Source organism: Triturus cristatus, chromosome 4_2 (genome assembly GCF_964204655.1).
Source record: "Triturus cristatus chromosome 4_2, aTriCri1.1, whole genome shotgun sequence".
In the NCBI taxonomy this organism is placed as follows: domain Eukaryota; kingdom Metazoa; phylum Chordata; class Amphibia; order Caudata; family Salamandridae; genus Triturus; species Triturus cristatus.
In genome coordinates, this window is record NC_140586.1 from 335287595 (window position 1) to 335311335 (window position 23741).

At 46.6% G+C, this 23741-nt stretch overlaps 1 protein-coding gene across 1 annotated transcript in view; it reads left to right on the forward strand.

Moving 5' to 3' along the window:
- NCF2 (neutrophil cytosolic factor 2) overlaps nt 1-22757 on the forward strand; it is a 141470-nt gene extending 118713 nt beyond the window's left edge. The window contains exons 14-15 of the mRNA XM_085601723.1: nt 6010-6181; nt 21963-22757. Coding sequence (XP_085457849.1) covers nt 6010-6181; nt 21963-22060 — 270 coding nt within the window. The 3' untranslated portion in view covers nt 22061-22757. The remainder of the gene's footprint in view (nt 1-6009; nt 6182-21962) is intronic.
- Nucleotides 22758-23741: the final 984 nt, after the last annotated feature.

Sequence of the window (23741 nt, forward strand, 5' to 3'; positions counted from 1 at the left end):
CAGACCCCTGAACTTTAGAACTCTTTTGGATCAAGAAGACTGCCAAGAAGAAGAACTGGAGAAGCTGTGACGAGGGACTACCACTTTGCTGTGTGCTTTGCAGTGTTGGCTTGCAGTGGCTGCTTCTGTCTTGGGCAGTGAAAAGACTGGACTGAACTCTCTGTAATCTACTTTTGTGAGTTTCTCCAAGGGCTTGAGGTAGAGCTTGCCCCCTGTTCAAGAAGTCTCAGGAACAGCAAAGACTGCAAGCTCTTCTGCCCTCAGTACTGGGGACTGTGTGTTTTATGCTGCAACAGAGAAAAAAGCAACCAGACGCCGTCTACGACGCCGCTGCTGACTCCGTGTCCAGAAGGCACCGCAGAGGGCACCACCGCAACGCGACCCTAGTCTCACTGATGACGCCTGCTGACGCCGCCACTGAGCCGCTGCTTGCACCGGGACCTGTGGGCACCGCACTCTGCAGCCCCTCACTTCACGCCGCCGCCTTGGTATTCCCAATGACGACGCTCCATACCGAAATCTACGCCGCTGCTTCACCGTGGTTTGAGGGCACCGCTCGTAAAGTTACATGATGCACCGCCCTCATCCCGCACCGCAGCCTTGGCCTACCAACGCCGGCGCCATTGACTCCAATACGTCAGCCGACGACAGTGCTTCAGCAACGACGCCGCTGCTTGCACCACGCCCTGCTAGCACCATGACCTGCCAGCACAGCGACGAGCACGCATTCACTTCGCACCATGACCCTGGTCTCACCGACTACGTCATCGGATGCCGCCACCGAGCCGCTGCTCGCACCGCGACCTGAGGTCTCCACACACCTCACCGCTGCACTTCGCACTGCAGAACTCGACGCCTATCGACACCAGCACTCCTTACTTAATCAGAGGAGTTCGATATGCAATGCATGCGACTTCAAGGGCCCCGAAGACACCTACACAGACCTCCGGAACGGACGCCTGCGGACGCCGTGCGTTCGGAAGCCCAACGAGAGGTCGCCAACGCCCTGCATTTCTAAAATGTACTGTTTGCGGGTCTTCCCGACACCTCAGCTGACCTGCAACGCTGCGGTCAGCCAGAACTGTTTGGATTTGTTTGTTCATGACGCCGCGATAGCCCCGGACGGAGCTATCGACATCAAGGAACAGTTTTTCAAGCATATTTTGATAACTGAAGATTTTGAAGTACTGTGTTGTGGATTTTTATCGTTTTTGGTCTTGTCTTAAGTATATAAAAATATTGTATATTTTTCTAAACTGGTGTGGCGTCCTTTTGTAGTGCTTACACTGTATTGTTGTTGGTTATGTGCAAATGCTTTACACACTTCCTCTAAGATAAGCCTGATTGCTCATGCCATGCTACCAAGGGGGGAGCAGGGGTTATTTTAGGAGTGTAACTCTCTTATCCTGACTAGAGTAGTGGTTTCTGTCCAACTTTGGCACATGCCTTAGCCAACCAAAAATCCCCTTTCTAACAAAGTGCTATTACCCCACACAATGGTACTAATACTTGTATGTGTAGGAAGTATGTGGGCATTGGACTACCGTCGGTTCTCTGGGAGTATCACATAAAGCAGTAGTCGCAACATACCTGTCTGTGGAGATGTGCAACAATCTTTCGAATTTCTTTGAGGAGAAGATAGCACAGATCTATGCCTGTAGATCATCACCCTACGAGGGAGGACGCAATCTGTGACCTTAGCCAGAACAGGCTAGTATTTTCCAAGTTCACCACGATTTCGGTTGAGGCCTCCCTAGTTGAATTGCAAAAATGCAAATCTGGGTCACCTAGTGATCCTTGACCAGATAGACGCTACAGCGCGCTGTCAGATTGGCTTAATCCCCCCCTTACTGCCATCTGGAATTCCTCATTCAGGCTAGGGGTCTTTCCATCTGCCTGGAAACAGGCGTTTCTCCTCCCCTTATTGAAGAAACCTAATGTTGACCTGGATATCGGGAGTAACTTCAGGCCCATCTCTCTTCTCCAGGCCCCAGCGAAAATCGTACAGAAATTTGCGCATCAGCAGTTGGCTGCCTTTGTTGAATCTAATGGGCTTCTGCATGATTCTCAGTCTGGCTTTCGCTCCGGTTACAGCACCGAATCCGTTCTGATTGAGATGGCGGATGCCATTCGATGGGCAGTGGATGGGGGTGCGGCGTCCATGTTGGTACTTCTTGACCTGTCAGCAGCGTTTGACATGGTGTCCCATTCCATCTTGCTTGATCGCCTTAAGCAAATTGGCATCCGTGGGACGGCGCTGGACTGGATCACGTCTTACCTTCATGGCCGAGACCAACAGGTATTTCTCCACCCTTTTTCCTCCGAGTCCAAGCCCCTAAGATGGGGGATGCCTCAGGGCTCGGCCCGGAGTCCACTTCTATTTCATATCTATCTGGCACCATTGGCTGAACTCATTGCTAGTACTGGGATCAAGGTGATATCCTACGCGGCTGACACCCAACTAATGTTCTACTTTAATGAAGTGTCGGCATCTGCCATTGACTCTTTTAGAGATCGTCTTAAAAATATCTCCGTCTGGATGAGCAGCAATTTTTTAAAGCTCAATGCCGACAAGACAGAGGTTCTGTTTTTAACCAAGCAGTCCCTCCCCCAGCGGCCTTGTGGTGGCCAGTGGAATTGGGAACAGCTCCCACTCCTAAGGACTCGGTCAAGAATCTTGGTGTCCGTTGGGACAACAACTTATCCCTTTCCTCGCATATCCAGCATGTCTCAGCAGTCTGCTTTGGTAAGATGAAAATTATTAGGAAATTCATCAACTTTTTGCCAGAGACAGAGCGTAAAACTGGTGCCTGCATAAATCACTTCCCATCTAGACTACGCCAATGGTCTCTATTGGGGTCTGCCCTGCGTCTGGATCCATAGGCTGCAGATGGGGCAAAATGCGGCAGCTAGGCTGGTCCACAAGGTCCCTTTTGCCATCATATTTCCCCCCCCCACCTCAGGCAACTCCATTGGCTCCCTGTGGCCAAGAGAGTTGAATTTAAGGCTGTCACATTTGCCTTCCGGGCCTACCAGGAAAGAGGCCCTAAGTATCTGAGGATGAGACTTTGTCCCTACCAGCAGGGCAGATCGCTGAGGTCCAATTTTAAACGCTACCTATGCATCCCCCGTTTTGTTAAAGCGAGAATGGGGGGGCAGAACTTTCGAGGTAAGAACCTCTAAATGCTGGAATGACCTGCCCCTCCATCTCCGTATGATGCACTCTGAGCAGGCGTTTTGAAAGGCCTTGAAGACTTGGCTGTTCGGCTGTAGATAGCAGTTCTCTGCTAGCATGGCTGCAATGTTATCCACGTTAGCACCAGGACACCTCATGTGAAGTAGCTGCGTGCTTTATAAATGTATTTTTATTATACCGTGTTTTGTGGATCAATAGCGTGACCAGACGGATTTCTCTGAGTCAGGGAGAGACAAGCCTACTGGCTCCTTTCAAGTAAAGTTCTGCTGTTGTATGAGAGCCAGACCCTTGTGCTGACATCCCACACGCATATCAAGCATGCGTATGTGCAGTGTGTGTAGTAGTGGGATTCATGCTGGATGCACACATGACACAAGCGGTGGTGTTGTCCTTGAACACCTGCACTACTTTTCCTTTCACAGAAGGAAGGAATGCCTTTAGTGCAAGACAGATCGCCCAAAGCTCCAGAAGGTTGATGTGGAGCCCAGAGACCTCTGATCTCCGCCTCCCCTATGTGGCTGCCCCACCCCAGAAGTGATGCATCCGTCACCATTGTGAACTTCGGCTGGGGAAGGGAGAGGAATCTGCTGTTGAACCAATCCTGGTTCGTGAGCCACCACTGCAATTGGTGCGCAGTGCCCTCCGGGATCTGGACGCAATCGGAAAGATTCCCCTGATGCTGCGCCCACTGGAACTTCAGGTCCCACTGCAGAGCCCGCATATGCCATCTGGTATAGTCCACCAGCAGGATGCAGGAGGCCATGAGTCTCAGCAGCCTCAGAGTCATTCTGACCGAAACCCGGGATAGAGGCTGAAAGATCGAAATCATAGCCTGAATATCCCAGACTCGCTGCTCGGGAGGATAGGCCCGAAACTGCGCTGTGGCCCGAAACTGCTCTGTGTCCAGAACTGGACCGATGAAAAGGTGCTTCTGACAGGGAATCAGGTGTGACTTTGGCACATTGATAGTGAACCCCAGCGAATGCAGGAGGTCTGCCGTAGTCTGGAGGTGGGAGACGACAGCCTGGGGTGAGCTCGGCTTCAACAGCCAGTCGTTGAGATAGGGAAAGACTGGAACCCCTGATGTGCGCAGATGAGCTGCGACCACCACTATCACTTTCGTGAACACCAGAGGGGCGCTTGTAAGGCCAGAGGGGAGCACGGTGAACTGAAAATGCTCATGGCCTACTGAGACCCGTAGGTAACGCCGGTGGGCAGGCAGGACGGGGATGTGAAAATAGGCTTCCTGCAAGTCCAACGCTATCATCCAGTCTTTAGGGTCGAGGGCAGACAAGACCACGGCTATCAGCTTGTGGCAGGAGCCACAAGGCTTGAAGCCAGTCCGCCGATGTGACATACCTGTGCACCAGGAGTCGAACGATTCGAAAAGATGTCGGCAAAAAGTCAAAAAGACAGTCAAAAAGTGACTCGAGGTACCGCTCTCTCTGGACCTGCTTTGGCTGGTGCGGAAAAGAAAGAACTGACGTCAGCGTTCAGGGGCGGCGACTAAGTGGAAACCGCAACGTCATTCCAGCCATCATGACGCCAACGATTAACGCAGTTGACCGACGCCACCTACCGATGCGCAGGGATACTACTGAAGAAAAATTCTCTGGATCCAGTCTGATGCCTGGGGGTAATTCTAAGGTAAGGAATCCATAACTAATGGTCTCTTTCAGATCAGAAGAGTAAAACTGTGGAACACCTCCAGGATACCCGCAGATTGTTAGTTCACTCTGCCATGGCCAGGCCATGCAGAGGACTTTTGTCCCAACAATTTTCTCTTCTCACTCTTCGTCAACGAGGAGCAGGGAGGCTTCCACTGCACCTTTCTGGACCTGGAAAAAAAAAAAAGATGGCTTGATCACACTCATTTTGTCCAGGAAGAGTAGGAAGAGCTCCATTTCCCTCCCCTGGGCTGGAGATACAAGGGTGCTTCCACTGCCCGACTGAGGAAGAAAAAGATGGTTGGCTCCACTGATTTCTCCTGCTTGATATAATTTGTGTAGATCTGGTTGACCATGGCTTTCTAGACTGGTTATGTGAATTTGTAGAGTGTAGCTTCTCCCCCTTGAGGGTATCCAGGTGCTGAGTAGGACAGGCCTGAGGGGGGAAGGAGTATTTCATGCCTGTTTTGTCTGAAAGAGCCATACTTCCAGGACTACTTTTGTTTGCCCTCTTGATTAGGCTTGAGGGATAAGACCTTACAATGTGAGGTAGCTTGGTGCACAGAGACACTATGTAAGGCACCTTGCAGACAAGGGCAGATTTGTAAGGCTTCAATCTGCCATGGGGAACTTCTACAGGGGAGTAGAAGAGTCAAACCTGCAGTCGCATACCAGCAAAGCAGCTAGTCGAACACGTTTATCCCATTAGGCCAAACTGCAAATCGTACCATGCAGAGGATCAGCATACTTCATTCAACAAAACAAAGGATGATGGATTCAAACTGGAGCATACTGAACAGAGTTTACAGAGTGGACCATAATGTTAGTCCATTGATGAAGTCACATGGCACCTATTTGATTTGATTGAAACAGATGTATTTTGGATTAACTTAAAAGCAATGATCTAAGCGTTATACAAAACCTTTAAATAAATGTCTGCTTTCTATATTTGTTCCTTGCTGTTTAGAGACACCCTTTTCTAGTGGTGTGAATATTACCAATAAGAGGTTGGCCAGTGCTACCGGTGATAGTTTATGTGATGCAACTAGTGTGGCAGATGTACGTTTTGTTTTGTGACAACAAATGACCAGTTGTCCCCAATCACACTGCAAATCTGCCTCTTCAAAAGTATGTTGTCTGTGGTAGGTCCCAAGCCCTGCGCCCAGAGGTCTGGGTAAACAGAAGGTCGCTATGGTGTCCCAAAGCACCCCAGAAGAAAAGCATTCAGATGAGGTGGTGGCCCTGTTCAGATACGAAGCGACGGAGCCAGAGGACCTCGAGCTTCAAGAGGGGGATGTCGTACATGTATTGACCAAAGGTAAGAGCTGGACTTTGACACATTAAATGATCGGAGAGAGTGAATTGGAAATGCAGTACGTTCTCTTCATATGAGAGAGAGCGCGAGAGAGTGTTTGCACGCATGTGCTCGTGTGTGGCTCTTTCATTTCAGTCAACCTGAATCCCATTGCTTCCTGACCTTGTAGTGGCCTTCTGAGGCCAAATAGGCTCCTCCATAGAGTAAAATGCAGATCACTGTCAAGGGAAGTCCCTTTGATTGTAACCTGAGAGAGATGCTGTGTCCTGCTACACTACAGCAAAGCAGAGGAGAGACTGTTAGAGAAAAACGATACCCTGTGATAAGCCGAAGCCACCGGAAGTGTCCTTTGAGAGCTAAGCAGTGAACTCCCACAGATCCAGGTCGAACCCCTTCTATAGGTTAGGATGGAGTATTTCACCAAAATTATGAGCCCAATCGTCTGTTATTTCTATCAATTGTGGCTTAGTACCATAACCTGTGCAAATCCTGCTAGTATATACACTTTATCATATAGGAAAGAGGAAAATAAGACATGAAGGAGTTAATGAGCATACCTTCAAAGGCGCGCTGCTTAAATAGATTGCACTTAGGATGAGATCTTTGACGGTCGGGTCAACAACCAAAGGCATAAGATAAAACGCATTTACACATTTTCACTGGATTTGTAATGGTGTTGGGATTAGTCCTCTGGTCAGATCACAGCAAGGAATTCCATGTTCTTAGAAACACACCAGAAACCTAGTGCCCCATCTATCAAGGCAGAAATACACAATTACCAATGTAGACAATCCCCTCCAGAAGTGTGTGGAAATGTCTGCGCCTCTTCCGCGTTCTACAATCTTGTGCACTGCTTGGGAGGACCAATGGGATCAGTCGGGAACATATTCACACCTTCTGAGAATGGGGATTGGTGCATGCAGCACATGAGCCAATGTTCCAATACATTGTCCCCTAAAATAAAGAGCTACTCACCTACGAACCGTCTTCCCCAGGTGGACTAAACTGTACTCGCGCTTCATTGTGGTTTCTAACGGAATAGTGCGTTTTCGTGGCTTATGATCCTAAACCAAATTGGCTTGCATATGGTCTACCGGATCTCATCATTTTGGAAAATATTGTAAATGAGAGAACTCACAGAGGCAAGCGATGGTACAGGTCTCAAGAGTTTAGTGACTGCGAAGGCAGGTCTTAGGAAGAGTTAAAAGTGGCATGAGTGGAAAAGCGTGGTGTTGTAGAAAAGTTAAGGAAAGGGTCAAAATAAATGATAGAGAGATCTGGAACAGTAGCAAAAAACAAGTATTTAAAGTCTACTCCATTATAGTTGTAGTACAGATTTAGAAAGGCAACAATATAAGACTGGGTGGATCAAGAGAAGGAGAAAGCACGGAGAACCATCTGCATAAAGGTGGAAAGTAAAGTAAACAAGCATTGGCAAAGGCCTTTTTATAGTGAATTAGCAGTGGATGCATCATATTCTTTCTTTTTTTTTTGTTGTTGTGCTGCACAGCAGTCATGCTGCTATACAGCATGCCTGCAAAAGTTTGCCAAAGTCAGTAATGTCCATGCTGTGCAGCATAAAAGAAAAGGCAATGGCAAAGCAAATGTCTCAAAGCCAGACCTATTGGCTTTGCCTATGCTTGCTAGGTCTTAATACAACATCTCTGTTATTTTGAGCACATCAGTCAATCTCCCCATGCATGAAAAAGAAATATTACATTTGGCAAAAAATCCTATCACATAATGAAGGCAACTACACACTTGGTGAAAATACATTTGGAAACAGATAACATCTTTTGCCAAAATAACAGCAGATAACATCTGCTGTCACAATAAACATGATTTTCAAAGGAGAATAAGGCTTTTTTGAAGTGTGCATTGCACAGTAAAACACTTACAAATGGCAAGAGGTTCAACAAGGACAAGGAAGGAGAAAAAATAAGATTAGTACCGTAATCACAGCGGGATCAGTGGGAACACACCAATCAAGCTGAAGCAATCAGTACTTGCGCCAGTCGAACAGAGGAAGTGAAGCCAGCACACGATGGCAAATTAGAAGACAGCAAATAAGAGAGACAACAAAGCTAGCAAATGTTAAGCAAAGGGCAGGCTGCAAGACCTGTGTTGCATACAATATCTTTCACAAGCGAGATCGCACACATTGCATGCGCTGTTGCAGGCGAGACACAAAAATGAGGTAGGAGATGAGATAGTGTAGCTTTAGACCATACCTGATGTAGAGAAGAAATTAGTAAATATCAGTTTTCAAATGAATGCCATGGTTAAGTTTGCTAGTTCGTAAACTTTGACTCAACATATTTTGTCTTTCATGAGTAAAATTATATGTAAAGTGAATAGATTGCAGAATTGTATAACAGAATGTTGCACAGATATGCTTTCTCCATGTTTATTTCATCATCATATAAGTACCAATAAAAAGTTTTTAAAAAAGTTTGCTAGTTCGTGCAGTCATAACCTCATTCAGAAGTTAAAACAACAAGAGAAAATAAGTAAATGGAGAGCGGGCAACAAACCATTACAGTGAATCCGAGTTAAAGAGTAAAGAGGACAGTGGCCTTTCTTCTCTTCCACGTTTCTCTCCCCCTACGCCATTAAAATTCTGCTTCAGAGCCTAGAGATACTTTTTGCTGCACTTGAACCGACTAATTTTTCAAATATGTTTGAGTCAGTTCCTGCGTCTCATAAACAATAAGTAATCTCTAGATTACAGTGGATTGGAATGCAAGAGAGTAACACATTAAAGCAAAAAGAATAAATAACAGATCAGCACTTCTGAAACCCACTTAGCCCGTAAGTGGACATGTTAGGCCTCCATGTCTCATACAGAATAGGCATTTGCGAAGCCCTGAAAAACAAGCTACTCATCTTTGCTAACACTCCGTATGGTGAGTACTCTAACTGCAGATCCGTACCTCAGAATACTCCCCAGGAGCCAGACTGGCTGCAGAAACTTTTTTGCAGCAATGCTACTGCACGTTGCACCCCGACAGATGTGAATGGCAGGCACTCCATGCGTAACACAGTGATCTCAATCTTATCCCTGGTGCAATGGGCTCTCGGACCTTCCAGTGGCTGCTTCTCCGCCAGTGCATTGCACATATTAGAGGATTATGCATCTCAAGAGATTTCTTGTCAGCACAGCCTTCCTTTTCTTTGCCACAGAGAACTGCTCAAAAAGATGATCATTCACAATGTGTTCTTTGATGTGATCAATATCAAAGATGAACTCTTTTTGAGGTCTAGATGATGAAGCGTCTCCTCTTTCAAAGGATGAGATGTGACAGAACGATAAACTGCCCAGTGTGGAAAGAAGTCATAACATTGACTGGGATAAAGGGGGTGTAGGGCAGTTATACCAACATTGCCTGAAGCTTACTCATGCACTGAGCTGAAGTAATAGCAATAAGGAAAATAGTCTTCAAAGTCAAGAGATTAAGTGAGATGTAATGCATTAGCTCGAAACGTGTGCAAATGAGAAACGTTAAGACCAAATTAAGGTCCTACTTTGGCATCGCAAAAGGGTTGGAAGGAAACGTTTATAAACCTCATAAAACAGGTGATTTGAACTAGAACAAGTGGTCAGGCAAATGGAAAAAAAGGCTTAAAGGGCAGACAAGTAACCTTTAAAATTGCCTACTGCAAGGTCTTGGTGAGCCATATACAAAAAGAACATCTGACAGCTTGACTTGTAAGGGTTAAATCTTGCAGCTACCACACCAGGCTACAAATCTGTCAAAGCACCCAAAGGGCATCCAGCTGAGAGGATGACATCCACCACTTCAGATGGCAGTTCAAACACAAGACCCTATCCTGCTGCTGCAATGGAAGATCCTTTCAAACTGGAAGCCTGATCAGAAGACAAATATTCATGTCCATACATTCCAGGTACCACACCTGCTTGACCCATTCTAGAGCAACTAGGTTGACTTGAACCTGATAATTTATGATCTTTTTCATAACTCAGGAAGGGGAGGCTGTAGTTGGAAGAAATTGAGGAAGTCCATGTTCCATTCCAGCTGGACTGCATCTCCTAGTGAGCGTTTTTAAGGAAACTCCTACGCACAAAACCTTTGATACTGTGCATTCTTGACCGTGGCGAAAAGGGCTAGCCAGGATTCACCCCAGTTATTAGATGCCCTGTACCACTTCAGGATGTAGATGCCATTCATGATCTGCCAGATGCCACCTGCTTGTTTGCTCTGATATTCAAGCATCTGGCTTCATAGTTCACAATTAGGGAAATGCCCTGACACATTAACCAACTCCAAAGATGTAGGACCTCCTCGTAGAGGATACCATTCCTCCCTGCCTGTTGCAATACCACATGCCAGTGGTTTTGTCCATGAGAACCTGCACAAGCCTCAGTTTGATGGATGGCAGGAAGGCCTTTAGAACCAAATGAATGGCCTGCAACTCCTACAGATTGAGGTGGAGCCGGGACTCTGTTGTAGACCAGAGTCCTGATTGGCTCAGGGGAGCCTGGCTGCCTCCTGGGAGACACATGGGGGAGACATGACGTGGGGGAGACAGAGGAAAGATGAGATGATCAGGTAAGTACATTTTTTTCCCTCTCCGTGCCCCCACACATCTCCCCTGCCCCACCACCCCCATACCGTACTGGCCGCAACTGATAACCAAATCCCTCAGATGACCTCCCCAACCAAGTAGTGAGACTCTGCCACTGCCATCAGCTCTGGGGGGAGAGGGTATAGGGGTCTGCTGCTGAACCAAATGCATTTGAGCTGCCACAACTGCATATCTTGAGCCATCTCTGCTGTATTTTTTTTTTTAAAATAACTGTTTATTAACATTAAAATCTGCAGCAGTTACAGCAATCGTGATCATTAGGCAATATGCATCTGCTGTATTTTTGATGGAGTCTCGTAGATTTCCCCGGTGCAGAGTCTACTGGAACTTCAGATTATTTTCCATGGCCTGCATGTGCTAACTGTTGTAGTCGACCAGAAAGGTGCAGAAGGCTAAGAGTCCTAGAAGCCTCAGAGCTCCTCTCACTGAGATCCAGGACTGAGGCTGAAACATTGGGATCGTAGTCAATGCCCTGGCGCGATGCAGCAGAGAGAAGGCCTTGAACTGCACTGCATCCAGTATAGCTCCAATGGATGGCAACCTCTGTGAAGGAGTCTGGATTGCTTCAGCTTGTTGATCGTGAACCCTAATAATGTCAAGAGGTTTGCCATCATCAGGAGGCGGTCTTCAACTGCCAGTCATCAAGGCAGGTGAAAACTGGTATCCCAACCTCCAAAGGTGTGCCCTGACCACAACCATTACGTTCATGAACCCCAAAGCATGTGGCAAGGCCAGAGAGGAGCACTGCAAACTGGAAATGCCCCTGGACGATCATGAACCATAGGTAACAACTGTGGGACTGCAGTACAGTTATATTTGAAAACGCACATCCAACAAATGCAATGACATCATCCAGTCCTCCAAGAGCAACTAAGATCTGGAAGAATGGAGTGTAATCATTTTGAATTTGTCCTTCAGCAAGAAGGCATTTATGGTTCACTGGCCCAGCACAGGCCAGAGGCCTCTGTACTTTTTCTGCACAATAAACTAGTGACTGTAACAACCCTCTCCTCTTTCAGAGTATGGCAAATTAATAATAGCAGCTTTGGAAAGCAACAGTTGTACCCTCCTGTAACAGAATGGAGTGGTCCTCCTCTGAATGCCTGTCAGATGTGGGGGTTAACTCTGGGAGATTAAAAAGAGTGGGTTGGGCACAGCCATTCACAAGTTGGATGACCCATCTGTCGCATGGGATGGATCACCACCTTGAGAGGAAAAACTGAATTCTGCCCCCCCACAGGATGAGAGTGCGCTGCTGTTAGAAATGGGGGTCTCTAGTTGGCCATGGCTGGTGCCAATGTCCAAATAGGGACCCTTCTTCCTAAGTCAGGGCAAGTGGGCTACCCCCTTTGATAACCCATGCTCAACCCTGTGGTAATGTCGCACGAGCAGTTAGGCCTATCTCAGAGGCAGTGTGTGAAGCGTTTATGGCCACGTACAATAAGGCAGTAACGACACCACAAAAGGACAACTCCGGTAGATATAGAAAAATAATATCTTTATCCAACACTTTAACTCAAAGACTCTCAGAGTTTCAACAACTACAATTCACGTCAACCCGTAGGGACTAAAAGGGGACAACGTATTCACCCAAAGCAGGACACGGGCCGAGTTCAGGGGCAGGGCCTACGTGACACGTTGCGCACCAGGTACCGGTCATTGAAAGTGACTACAGCACGCAGCTTCTGGAAGAAGCTGAGATGGTGACAGGCGGACTCCCAGCGACCACAGGTCTTGGAGGCTGAGGCCTGCAGCCACAGTTGTTCGGGGACTCTGGGGCAGGCGGGCGCTGAGTGGCAGCAGCGCGCAGCTGTGGCGGCCCGGGCTGGTGGTGGCGATGACTCTCGTCATGCAGCTCCGTGGTGGGCTCGCAGCAGCTCTCTTAGCTGCGGCGTCCCACAGATCAAATTCCAAGGATGCAAAGTTGTCAATGGTGCGGGCACTCAGCGGCTACAGCTCTCTTGGCTGCGGCAGCCCACTGGACAAATCACAATGATGCACAGCAGCAAAAAGGTGTGAGCACTCCGCGGCAGCAGCTCTCTTGGCTGCGGCGGCCCACGGGACGAATCACGATGGTGCACAGTAGCAAAGGGTGCGGGCACTCAGTGGCAGCAGCTCTCTTGGCTGCAGCGGCCCACGGGACGAATCACGATGGTGCACACTAGCAAAGGGTGTGGGCACTCAGCAGCAGCAGCTCTCTTGGCTGTGGCGGCCCACGGGACGAATCACGATGGTGCACAGTAGCAAAGGGTGCGGGTACTCGGCGGCAGCACCTCTCTTGGCTGTGGCGGCCCACGGGACGATTTAGGGTCTCGACCAGGCGGGCACCACAGTGGTCGCTCAGTGGCCACAGCGCTCTCTCGACTGCAGCGGACCACGCAGATTCAGCAGAAGGTCCGAAGGTGCCGATTCAGGCCACCTTTCAGTGGCGGCAGCTCCATTAGCTGCAGCAGCCCACACAGATCCAGCGAAAGGTTTGAAGATACAGATTTAGGCAGGCTCTCCGCGGCGGCAGCTCTCTCTTAGCGGCCCACACAGGTTTAGCAAGAAGTTTCAAATGTTCAGAGTCAGGCGGGCACTCAGCGGCGGCAGCTCTCCATTAGCTGCAGCGGCCTGCACAGGTTCAGCGAAAGTTTAGAAGCGCCCAGTCCGCGGTCCTCACAGTAGAACTAGAGGCTCCGAATTACTCGGAGGCCTCACCTGCAAGCAGAACTCCTTGCACAGGAATTCCGACGGCGGACGGGGTGAAGTCTAATGTCCCTGAGACTTCTGCAGGAGGCGCTCTCGAATTGGGCCCTTGGGTAGTTTCTCCGGCAAGTTTGAATAAAGTTGCAAAGTCCTTTTCTCTGTTCACCCAGACAGATTTGTCTTGATATCCAGAAGGAACACACTTGGCAAAGTTCCAGCGCAGCATTTCATACCTAAAAAGTCTTTGTTCTCTAAGGTTGCAAATCACTGACACCGGTCAGAACCAGTTCAGTGGGGTCGGGGAGCACTTGGATTACGAGGTGACATCCTGCCCTTTCAGAATGAGGGGGTCTGCTATCAGACACCCAGTGGGAGGTAGAGCCATCATTCACCTTACTGAAAAGACAAAGGGCCCCCTGATACGAATGTGAAGTACACCTAGGTAGGGAAATGCATACTGTGAAATTCCTAGGGCTACTTCAACAACAAGGCTAGAACATAATTATATTAATAATGGTAGTGACACTAGGAGGAGTAGAAAAATACAAAATTGTTTGAGATAAATTCATAAAAATCTTTTTTTTAGACTTCATGTGCATTTTGTTACATAAAAAAATTATATACACAACATACTAACTATTATCATTCATCCATTCACACATACCTACTATTTTATACACATTGTCAGCATAGTAAATTGATTGGGTGTCTGACAAAAAACATTACAGTACATAATGGTAATTCAAGTAATTTAATCTCATGGATTAATATAAATGTAGGGTGGTGTCCAAGATGTCTCAACACGAGTTTCGGCAGAAAGCTGCCTTCCTCAGGAGAACCACCTCAAATAGTTATTTTTCAGGCGATAAATATCACAGTGTGTAAGACAATGTTCTTACTGGCGGAGTTCGTGGCCTTGATATTGACATGTCCTAATTAATGCATTAAATCCCACGGTGTAAGTGGTAAACGTGATGCTGGAGTAAGACACCGAGCGGAGCCTGATGACAATATAGGTCTTATATGTTTGGGTCCTGCATATACCTTGGTATTGCTAGTGTGAACTCAGAGGGCGAGCTGTCATTCCCTTCAGGTACTTGAAACAGTTTAAGGTAAAAGGAATCCAGGATCCAGACGCCCCATCCGTCGCGGTTAAATGGAGTTTCGAGATGCCCACCTGGACCCAACTTGTTAAGGATTCCTTTTACCTTAAACTGTCCCTATCTGATGGAGTCATGGGGAATGAATCGGGGTTCTCCTTGCTCGTTGAAGCTTGAACCTCCAGGCAGTCTGGGGTAACATGTTTACTGAGTAAAATCAGGGATGGCAGACACTGGATAGTGACACCAGACCAACTGCCTGTTTTCCAGTGGGCAAACATTAAAGGGTTAGCAAGGGGTAAGAAATGACTTGCCCAGGCTGCAAAAGTTTCAAAAGAGCATTAGTCTTGGTCTCTACTGACGGCAGCTGCAATTCCAAGACACAATGTCCCCTCTGACCACTACTGCAAATGATGCACTCTTCTGTGGGTGGTCCAAGTGCTGATTCCAACCCTATGTCAGGGGAGTTATCAAGCTCATTGGCCTTTTGTAAGTCCAAATAAAAATTCTCATTGTCACAATGAGGTGGGAGATCACCATCCCTCTCTCCACCATAATCCTCATCGTCTCTCCCTTTGGTGGTGGACCTTGTTCAGAGTCAGAAGCAAAAAGATAATGGAGCCTGTGCTTGTGGGCCTGCCCTGGTAGATGCATTGGTACAGACTCAGGTGGTATGAAAACCGGTTCTGCTTTAGTAATTTTGTACTGCAACATTGGTCAAAATCGGGCTTAAGTTGGTTCAGGGGTCAGAAATAGGAATCAGTTCCAGATCCTCTTCTGACACCGGGTCATGCATCGAGGAAGAACAGCCCGGCTCAGGGCATGTAGTTGGATTAGATGCATGTTCGAGTTCGTACAGGTTGAATAAATCCTAAGGGGTCAGATGGTGCCATGGAAGAACCCGCTCGGAGGAACCTGACTGGAGACCCTTACGGTTCCTTGGGACCCGAAGACATGCCATAGGGAGCTGAAAAGTGTGGCAAACATCTGCTGTAAGGCCTTGATCTGCTGTGGCATCACCGATGCCCCATGAAACTATGAATGCATCAGGATCAATTGGGGAATCTGTAGCCGGGGACCTCGAAAGGCTGCACTTCAGTGCTTTACCAGTGCAATACGATCAGAAAGAAAGATGGGGGCAGTAACAGAGCAATTGAGAAGTGTTTACTTTGGCTCCACTTCTTTTATTGTAAGGAAGTATCTTTGATGACACTAGGAGCTGCAGAAACCCATGATTACGTTTCAAGGGCCTTTTGGAAACCTATCAAGAACATCCATGTGTCGACCACACTGTGTTCTGTGATAAGCAGGTGGACGGGGTAAAATACCTGTACCCCAGGCGCATTGGTTGTGCTAGGTCAGATCATTGGAATATTCTAAATATTTATAGTTTAGAAATCTTCATCTTTTTTTCTTTAGCAGAAACGAATTTGGCCTGTTGATGAATCAGGGCAGTTCCGCAGTTTCCATGGATCATCCAATTTTTGTGTGGATGTTTGTCTTCCTGATGCCAGTAAGCTCATCCCTTGGATCAATGACTTCCAATATCTGACAGATGAAGAACCTTATGCAGTCTTCTATAGGGACACTGTGTCCAGAAAAAACACGATTTTTATTGTAAATTAGGAAGCTGCTTTCCAACGTTATTTCTGAAATGATGAACAGACCATCCACAGTGTAGGGGTTACGAGGGCCCTCATATTACTTGGGCCAAAAATAAGCCATTGTTTGTTTCCTTTACTGGCCATAACCAACCAAGTCCTCTGCACCTTGCTGGATTCAATTGTGAATATCTGAGATCTAGTCAATCCAGGAGTTTCATCTGTCACCCTGAACCATTCTACTCTGTTAGGGCCAAGCCCTTGTGTGTGGCATTTTAAAGACGTATCATTGATGCCACATCTGCAAAGTTACCCCTAACTACATATCACACTCAATGAAACACTATGCACTGGATGTCATTTGCAGGGATGATGCCCAGTTCTTACAGGCCTATGCAACACAATGGCTGGACTTCCAACCTGCCCCTCTCCTCATATTGATAACGATGTGGATATGCCTAAGACTGGAAGGGCTAGGACATATGAGGGGGCACAAATTACTCACTGTACTTACTACATCACTGTTATTCCAAACACCATTTTCTGCATCGCTTAGTTATGTTGACATTTTCTGTAAACAAACAAATGGAACCAATGTGACAGAGGTGGGGAGGCTGCCACCTCCCCATGCTCAGGGCTTTTTTCCTAATGTGCACCGACTTCAGTACCAGTAAATGATACTTAGCTTTTATAACGGGCTGTGTCTAGGACGGATCAGACTAAAAGACTAGGAGTACCATATTTACAACCGTGAGTACATTTACTCCTTTTTAATCATTCCCTCAGTTGTCTTGCCTCACTCCTTGTCTAGGTCTGTGAAATCTTGCAAAGGATACAACCTAATCTCTTATTTCACATTGATCATCAGGGATGATAGCTCCATTGCTGTGACATTGAAATGCTAAGGTACCCACATATCACAGATTTTGGGTTTTACCCCCTACTGTGGTATGTATTATTATTTTCTTAGTTTGTCCCATTGAGACTCAATACTGTGGTATCGGTTTCCTTGAGTTGTGCCATTGCCGCCTCTAGCTATAATCAATAGAACCATTACTATGGTACATATATTTTGTTTGTTTGGGGGGGCACCATCACCACTTTTGGATAGTCTCCACATCCCCAGAGTAGTAATATTTACTGCTTCTATGAAGTCGTTACCTCCTGCTAATTAATGTTATGCCTTATAGACCCACTACAGTAGTGTATATTTTTCGCCAATGCTCTGAATCACCATGTCACTTAATGACTGTCGCAGTGGAGAAAGAAGATGACCTGCATAAATTACAGCGTGAAACTATCACAAAACAACTACTCCCAGCAGGGTCTGAAACGCACACCCACCACCTCTGTTGACAGACAGCACTGCCATAAGTCAAACGTTTCCCTCTTTGCGTATCTTCGCCTTACCCTTTCATAGAACCATACATTTCCTCAACGCCTCTTCCTTGTGATGCTTCACACGCTCCCCAATTGAATGCCCACCTTCCTGGAACCAAAAACAGCACCAAAACTCAGACTCCTACTTTTACCACTCCTCATGCTTTAATCCTTGCTGTTGCTCAGTGCATCTAAACCACTCCAATCACCGAATCTCCTACCCACTCTAACTGGCTCCCTAGACCCTCTATTACCTTTTTATTCTGGGTCTCTCCACATTGTCCCTCTAATATCACCCTTCCTAATACTCCCTTGTCTCTCGCACGCTACTCCCTTTGACCAATTCCTCCTTCACATGCTTGAGCCTTCCCCCACACGCTCTTCCCATGTCCAGGACAAGATCCCCACTTATACTCACTTATTCTCCTTGTGTTGCAAAATAATCTAGCCAATACCCCACAAACACATGCCCACCTCTCCTCGTGCACAACCCTCTGAGAAACAACTGCAGGGCTGAGACTCACTTTCCACAAGATTAAGTCACAAAATCCTCATCCCATACCTTGTCCTGCTGCAATGTGTATGTCGTGTACAACTGTATTTTATCAACTCTTTCCCCAAGTTGCGCCACAACCCAAACCCTCCTGCTCCTTTCCCTTCCCAAAGCCTATGCACCTAGAACACAACTAAATACATGGCTGCTGACACCTGGCAATGATAAAGCAGAACCTCGGGATAGCTCTACATGGTTCTACCAGCCAACAAGGCTTCCAGCACCGCTACCCGTTTTCTTTGAGACTTGCACAAGCATGACGGGTAACATCTTTTCATGGCAAAGCTAACTATGAAGATGTCACTAAATGTATCGCGCCATCAACTATCCCATCTATCTTTGGCAAGATTCAATTTTGCCATCCTCCTCTTTTAAGTCAATTAGTCATGTCAGCCGATTTCTCATCCTGGCAAAGAGAAACAAAGATAGGTCTGAAATTAATCTAAGGGCAGCCAATAGGAGGATGCCACTGAAATCCCATACTGGAAGAGAAAAAACATAAAATATCTGCAATACAATCATCACGAATGGGGAGTATCTGTTACAGCATTGTTCAGGGATGCCACTGGATACTTTTGAACCAAAAGGTATTATGAATGAAGAACACCAATATTTCATATATTGCCTCTTAGCACAAGGATCTTAGAATCCTCCCCTGCCACCCTCAAGATATGGAGTGCAGCAGGAACTGACACTCACCCGGAGTGCAAGGGAAGAGCCCCTCAGCCCTATGGTCTCTTCCCGCCTCCCCCACATGGAACCCTGCAGCACCCCTCTGCCTTGCACTTTCCAACCTGGGAACTAATATGTGACCGCAGCGGGCAATTTATGATGAGGAATACTGAGGGACTGAGGGACGTGCTTCAGAGTTCTCAGGAATAGAGGAGTGCTCTTAAACGCCCTGATCATTTCAAGCAATGGGCACCCTTCAATGCCCCCAGATAATTTCAAGCAAGGGGCAACCTTTAATGCCCAGATCACTTCAAGCAAGGGGCACCCTTCACGGCCCCCAGATCATTTCAAGCATGGGGCACTCTTCACTGCCTTCATCGCTTTAAAGTTGAATACTGCTAACTCACTTTACCCTAGCTTCCCCAAAATGTACCCATACCAAACAAGCATTTGCAATGCAATAGGTCTCGCATTTATATGAGTTTGAGCTATTGGCATTGTAAATGACAATGCTTTTTATTTAAGTTTGGTATTTTTAAAACATAAGTAAAAGGCACTGTCATTTATAATGTCAATAGCTCAAACTCGTATAACTGCGAGACCTATTGCATTGCAAATGCTTGTTCGAAGCGCTGCGAGATTTAAATGATATAGCGCTACATACCCCCGAATAGCGCCGAGAAGCGTGTGTTTTTGACTCCCTCTGGGGGGGGCTACGAAAATTTTTTGGGGTGGCTGAAAGTTTAAGCAATCGGTAGAGTGGAGCTGCAGGGGCTCTTAGAAGGGGTGAAACAACAGCGAGGCCTCATTAACATGCAAATGGTCTTTTAAAGACCTGTGAAGTGCTCGGGTGCGGCTGTGTGTGTGCCCGGAAGCTGTCTCAGCCCGGGCTGCCACACACGACGGGGGGGGCTGAAGCCCTGTGAGTCCAATGGGTGTTGCGCGCCTGAGTCGCCACTTCGCACATCCTGAAGGAAGCCCCCTGCGACAGCCCGTCCGAGGTGGACTCCCAGCCATCTCATTTATGCGGGAGCGTGGTCTCGCGGTCGTGGGGCGCTGGGGTCAACCCTTCATTTGTGCAAGAGCGGGGAGTTAGACTGGGGTAACTTGCAGCAATCTGGACGCGTCCTGCCTGCCCCTGCTTGCGCACTGGGCTTCCAGGCAGGCCTCCGGGTTGCTATGGTGCTGCATACAATGCCATGAGAGAGCAGTGTTTCCCTCTCCCTGCACTAAGCAAACACGGCTACTCCTCCAGTCTGCCCGTGGCCCGCTCGTGTGATAAGCAGAGGCTCCTCGCGCATTGTGAATCATGTTCAGCCGCCAGGGTTGTGTCGTGATGCGTGTACGCATGCACACCTGACGTTCACACCGTGTTCCTCCTAGCGGCCGAGGGAATTGTATACAGGAAACTGTAACGCAGTCTCTAGAGAGCCTGGAAATCACAGGCCCTCAATCATTTAAGACCTCTTCTGTCGCAAAGGGAAACATGATATTTTCAGCGATGGTTCTCAATCTGCACACTACTCAAATCAACGTTCACCGCTGAAAATACGGGGACAGGGCAAATAGCGTGTACATGCATGTTACATTGAAGCTGCCGTTCATTGGGATGAGGCGAGTTTAAATTCAATTCTAAATAAAAAGTTCGAATCGCTTAAACGCAATTTCTCATTCCACGTCCCCTCTGTTTGTGCCTCTCTGCGGTGTGGCAGGGTCGCAGGTCCGTGCAGCGCCGTGGCTTCACGCCTTCTCGTCTTTTGTGATGTCACAGCCATGCGTCATAAAACCAATCAGAGCTTCTGGACCGTAGCTCTAACAACAGCTCTTTCCGACCACCCTGCAGCCATCTGAGGGTGTCAAAGGAACATCTTTAGCGTAACAGTGCCACCCCCAGAGGTTCGCCCAAGCTGTGAATAGAATTGTGGGCATGTATTTGTAGGGGGTCTGGTAACGGCCGCTTTGAAGTCCTCAGTGGCCGCGCGGCTCACTGAGGACATCAAAGCGGCCGTGAAAGTGATCAGGCAGTGCTTTTCAGGCTGCCAAATGGTGCGCGCGCCCGGCGCACATGCACTGTATTTGGAGGCCTGAAAAGCACTCGTTTGCACTTCCAGATCCCCCTTTAACAAAAGCTCTCGCGAGAGCAGCGCTAAAGCGCTGTCTCAGGCGAGACCTAAAAAGGCTTCCAGACTCGTCACAGGAAATATGAATTCATATGCAATTCTCTGAGAGGTTGCAGAAAGATCGCTTGCTACAGATCATGAAAAGCTCATGCTTGGTTTAAAAGTGTTTTCTGAGTTTGGGACAACTTAGTGAGTGACAAAAAACGTGAATTTTCTAAACAAATCGCGAGTCTGAGCATTTTCTCTCGATGTTCACAAAAAGAGACAGTTCCTCTGGTGTCTGTTAGAAGAGAAAGTTAGGCGTAAATCACCGACATCTAGGCACCTCTTCTAAAATGCAGTACCTCTTGAACCCAGGGCTACTTAAGAAATGTGCTAAATAATACTTTGACTCAAGCCAGTTTGCGCGATAACTAAATGTCAAATCCATAATTCACACAGTAAACTTAAAGGTGAGTTTCCCGGTCTGTTAATCCATTAGGGAATAATTTCACCCGATTCATTTCAGCTTAATTAGTCTAGGGGAAATGTGCCTAATATTTATTTTCTTACAGTCATCTATGACAATTTTTTGATAGAGAAGAAAATAATTCTGTATTTTGTCCTTTTTCCCCTATTTAAACCCTCTAATCCGTACTCTATGCCTCAGCCAAACAAGGTTTTAAACCATATCCTTCGTATTAAAACTACCCTATTAATAAACTCATCCCCATCCTTACTATTAATCAAACCCAAACCTTACACAAATCTAAATGTTTTCTCCTCCCTATAACCAAGTCTAATCGTCTATTAACGCAAGCCCTAAAATATCCCCATGTTCTTAATCAAGCTATACCTAGCACTAATTGACATCCTAAAACTAACACTAATAATTGGTTTCAAAGTTTTGGTTTCCAGTGTTTTTGCTGTTCCTATTTGATCCCCAGCCATGATGGCCCAAGATGTAATTGATTTTAAAGATCTTAAAAGTAATTTGGATCATTCACTCACAATACACATGTACAATAAACAAACAAAAAAAGGGGTAAAAAAAAAAAGTAATCCACCTCTGTTACTTTACAGTGAACGAGGAATGGTGGGAAGGAGAATGTCAAGGGAAGGTGGGAATCTTCCCATCATCATTCGTGGAAGAACACGTTACCCGTGAGCCTGGACTCTGAGACCTGCCATGATCCTCAAACACAGACGGCTGTTCTACTGCAGATCATGCTCTGAGAAGGACTACACTCCAGGCAGAAATAATTCATTTTCTTGTTAACACAATTTATGGAAGGAATAGAAGCAGGATTATTTGGGGAGGGGGGGATTCTTCACCTAGAAGTTCACCTACGTGGAGGCACTTTCTTTTGAGCACCAGGTGCTATTTCAGGTTATGACTATATGAAGCATCAAATGACTGCAGATTTGCCCCATTGGTATACAGTGTGCTGCATTAAGGTTGCAATTTTGAATAATCTGTATATATTCAAATTTGGCACTTTTTACCAGAGGTTTGTGGTCTAAAAAAGAAACTGCCGTTACCAGTATCCAGTTTAATAATACTCAAATAGCAGGCATTAATTCAATAACACCATTCTTCTCACATCCAGGTACCAGGATCCAGGATCACAGGTACCGAATGCTTCCCTGTTTTGAGGTCAAGATTTAACCATCTGTAACAGCTTCTTTGCCCATATAAAAATATTTATCTTATTTCACCTAAATGTTATCACCAGTCCTACTATATTGTCTATTTTCTCACTCCACACAAGGATTCTCCGGAACTATGGAAATAAAAGTGAAGGTCTTGTAATGCTTTCCGTGATAGCATCATGCAAACTTTTGTGTTTTTTTCAATAAACAATTTGTGGCATAAAATTGTGTTCATGCAATTGTTACAAAGGAATCACGTTTCTGATTTTGGTATTTTCCGAGGAGCCGAAAACAAAGTGGTGTTTTAAAATAAAGAAATGATGTTCCACAAGTATGTTGTAGCTTCTGGACCCAGCTGGCCAATTTTCATATTTTGAAGGTATGAAGTTTAATTTCTGAAAAGGGTCAGAAAGAAAGATGGGAGCTTAGGAAGGTATACAGTTCCATTTCAGAATACTAGATTAAGAATTTTATAAGGGATGTCGTGTTTTCCCCCTAAAATGCTTTTCCAATGCCTTGCTCCCTTTTGGTTCTAGCTGGCAATTGTTACCGCTAAAGTAATTTACCCCGTCCTTTCCTACACCAACCAACTGAATAACACTGCTGTTTCGGATGACCCCAGCACTCAACGGAGCCGCCCCCATCCCCCCCCAGCGTCTTGAGACCCTCACGGTTGAGTAGCTGTGCTTTATCAACCCTGATTGATTGATTGCTGGAGGTGGTACAGAAGGCGCAGCTTAATGTAGCACTGAAGTATACCAAACAAGCATTTACAATGCAATGGTCTCGGCATTGGTAAAGTTAGAGCTATTGGCATTGCTCATGACAATGCAGTTTCTTTAAATGTTTTAAAAACAAAAACATAAACAAAAATAATGTCATGAGCAATGCCAATAGCTCTAACTTTACCAATGCCGAGACCATTGCATTGTAAATGCTTGTTCTGACCATGCTGCTGCCTTTTTGAACCATAAGACCTAAATTCAAGCCGAGTTAGGAGTCCTTGCCCCTAATGCACGTCATTGAGGCCAGGGTACCGTGGGCTGAGTGACGCCAGGCTTCAACAGATCTCAGTGGGACTGGCATCCCTGACACTGGTGTGAGTGAACCAGTGCAGAGGGCTGTGAAGCCTTCACAGTGTGTGGAGAAGCTGGTGTTCCATCCACGGAGAAATTAATTGTCAGTCAATATATAACAGATGAGCCATGC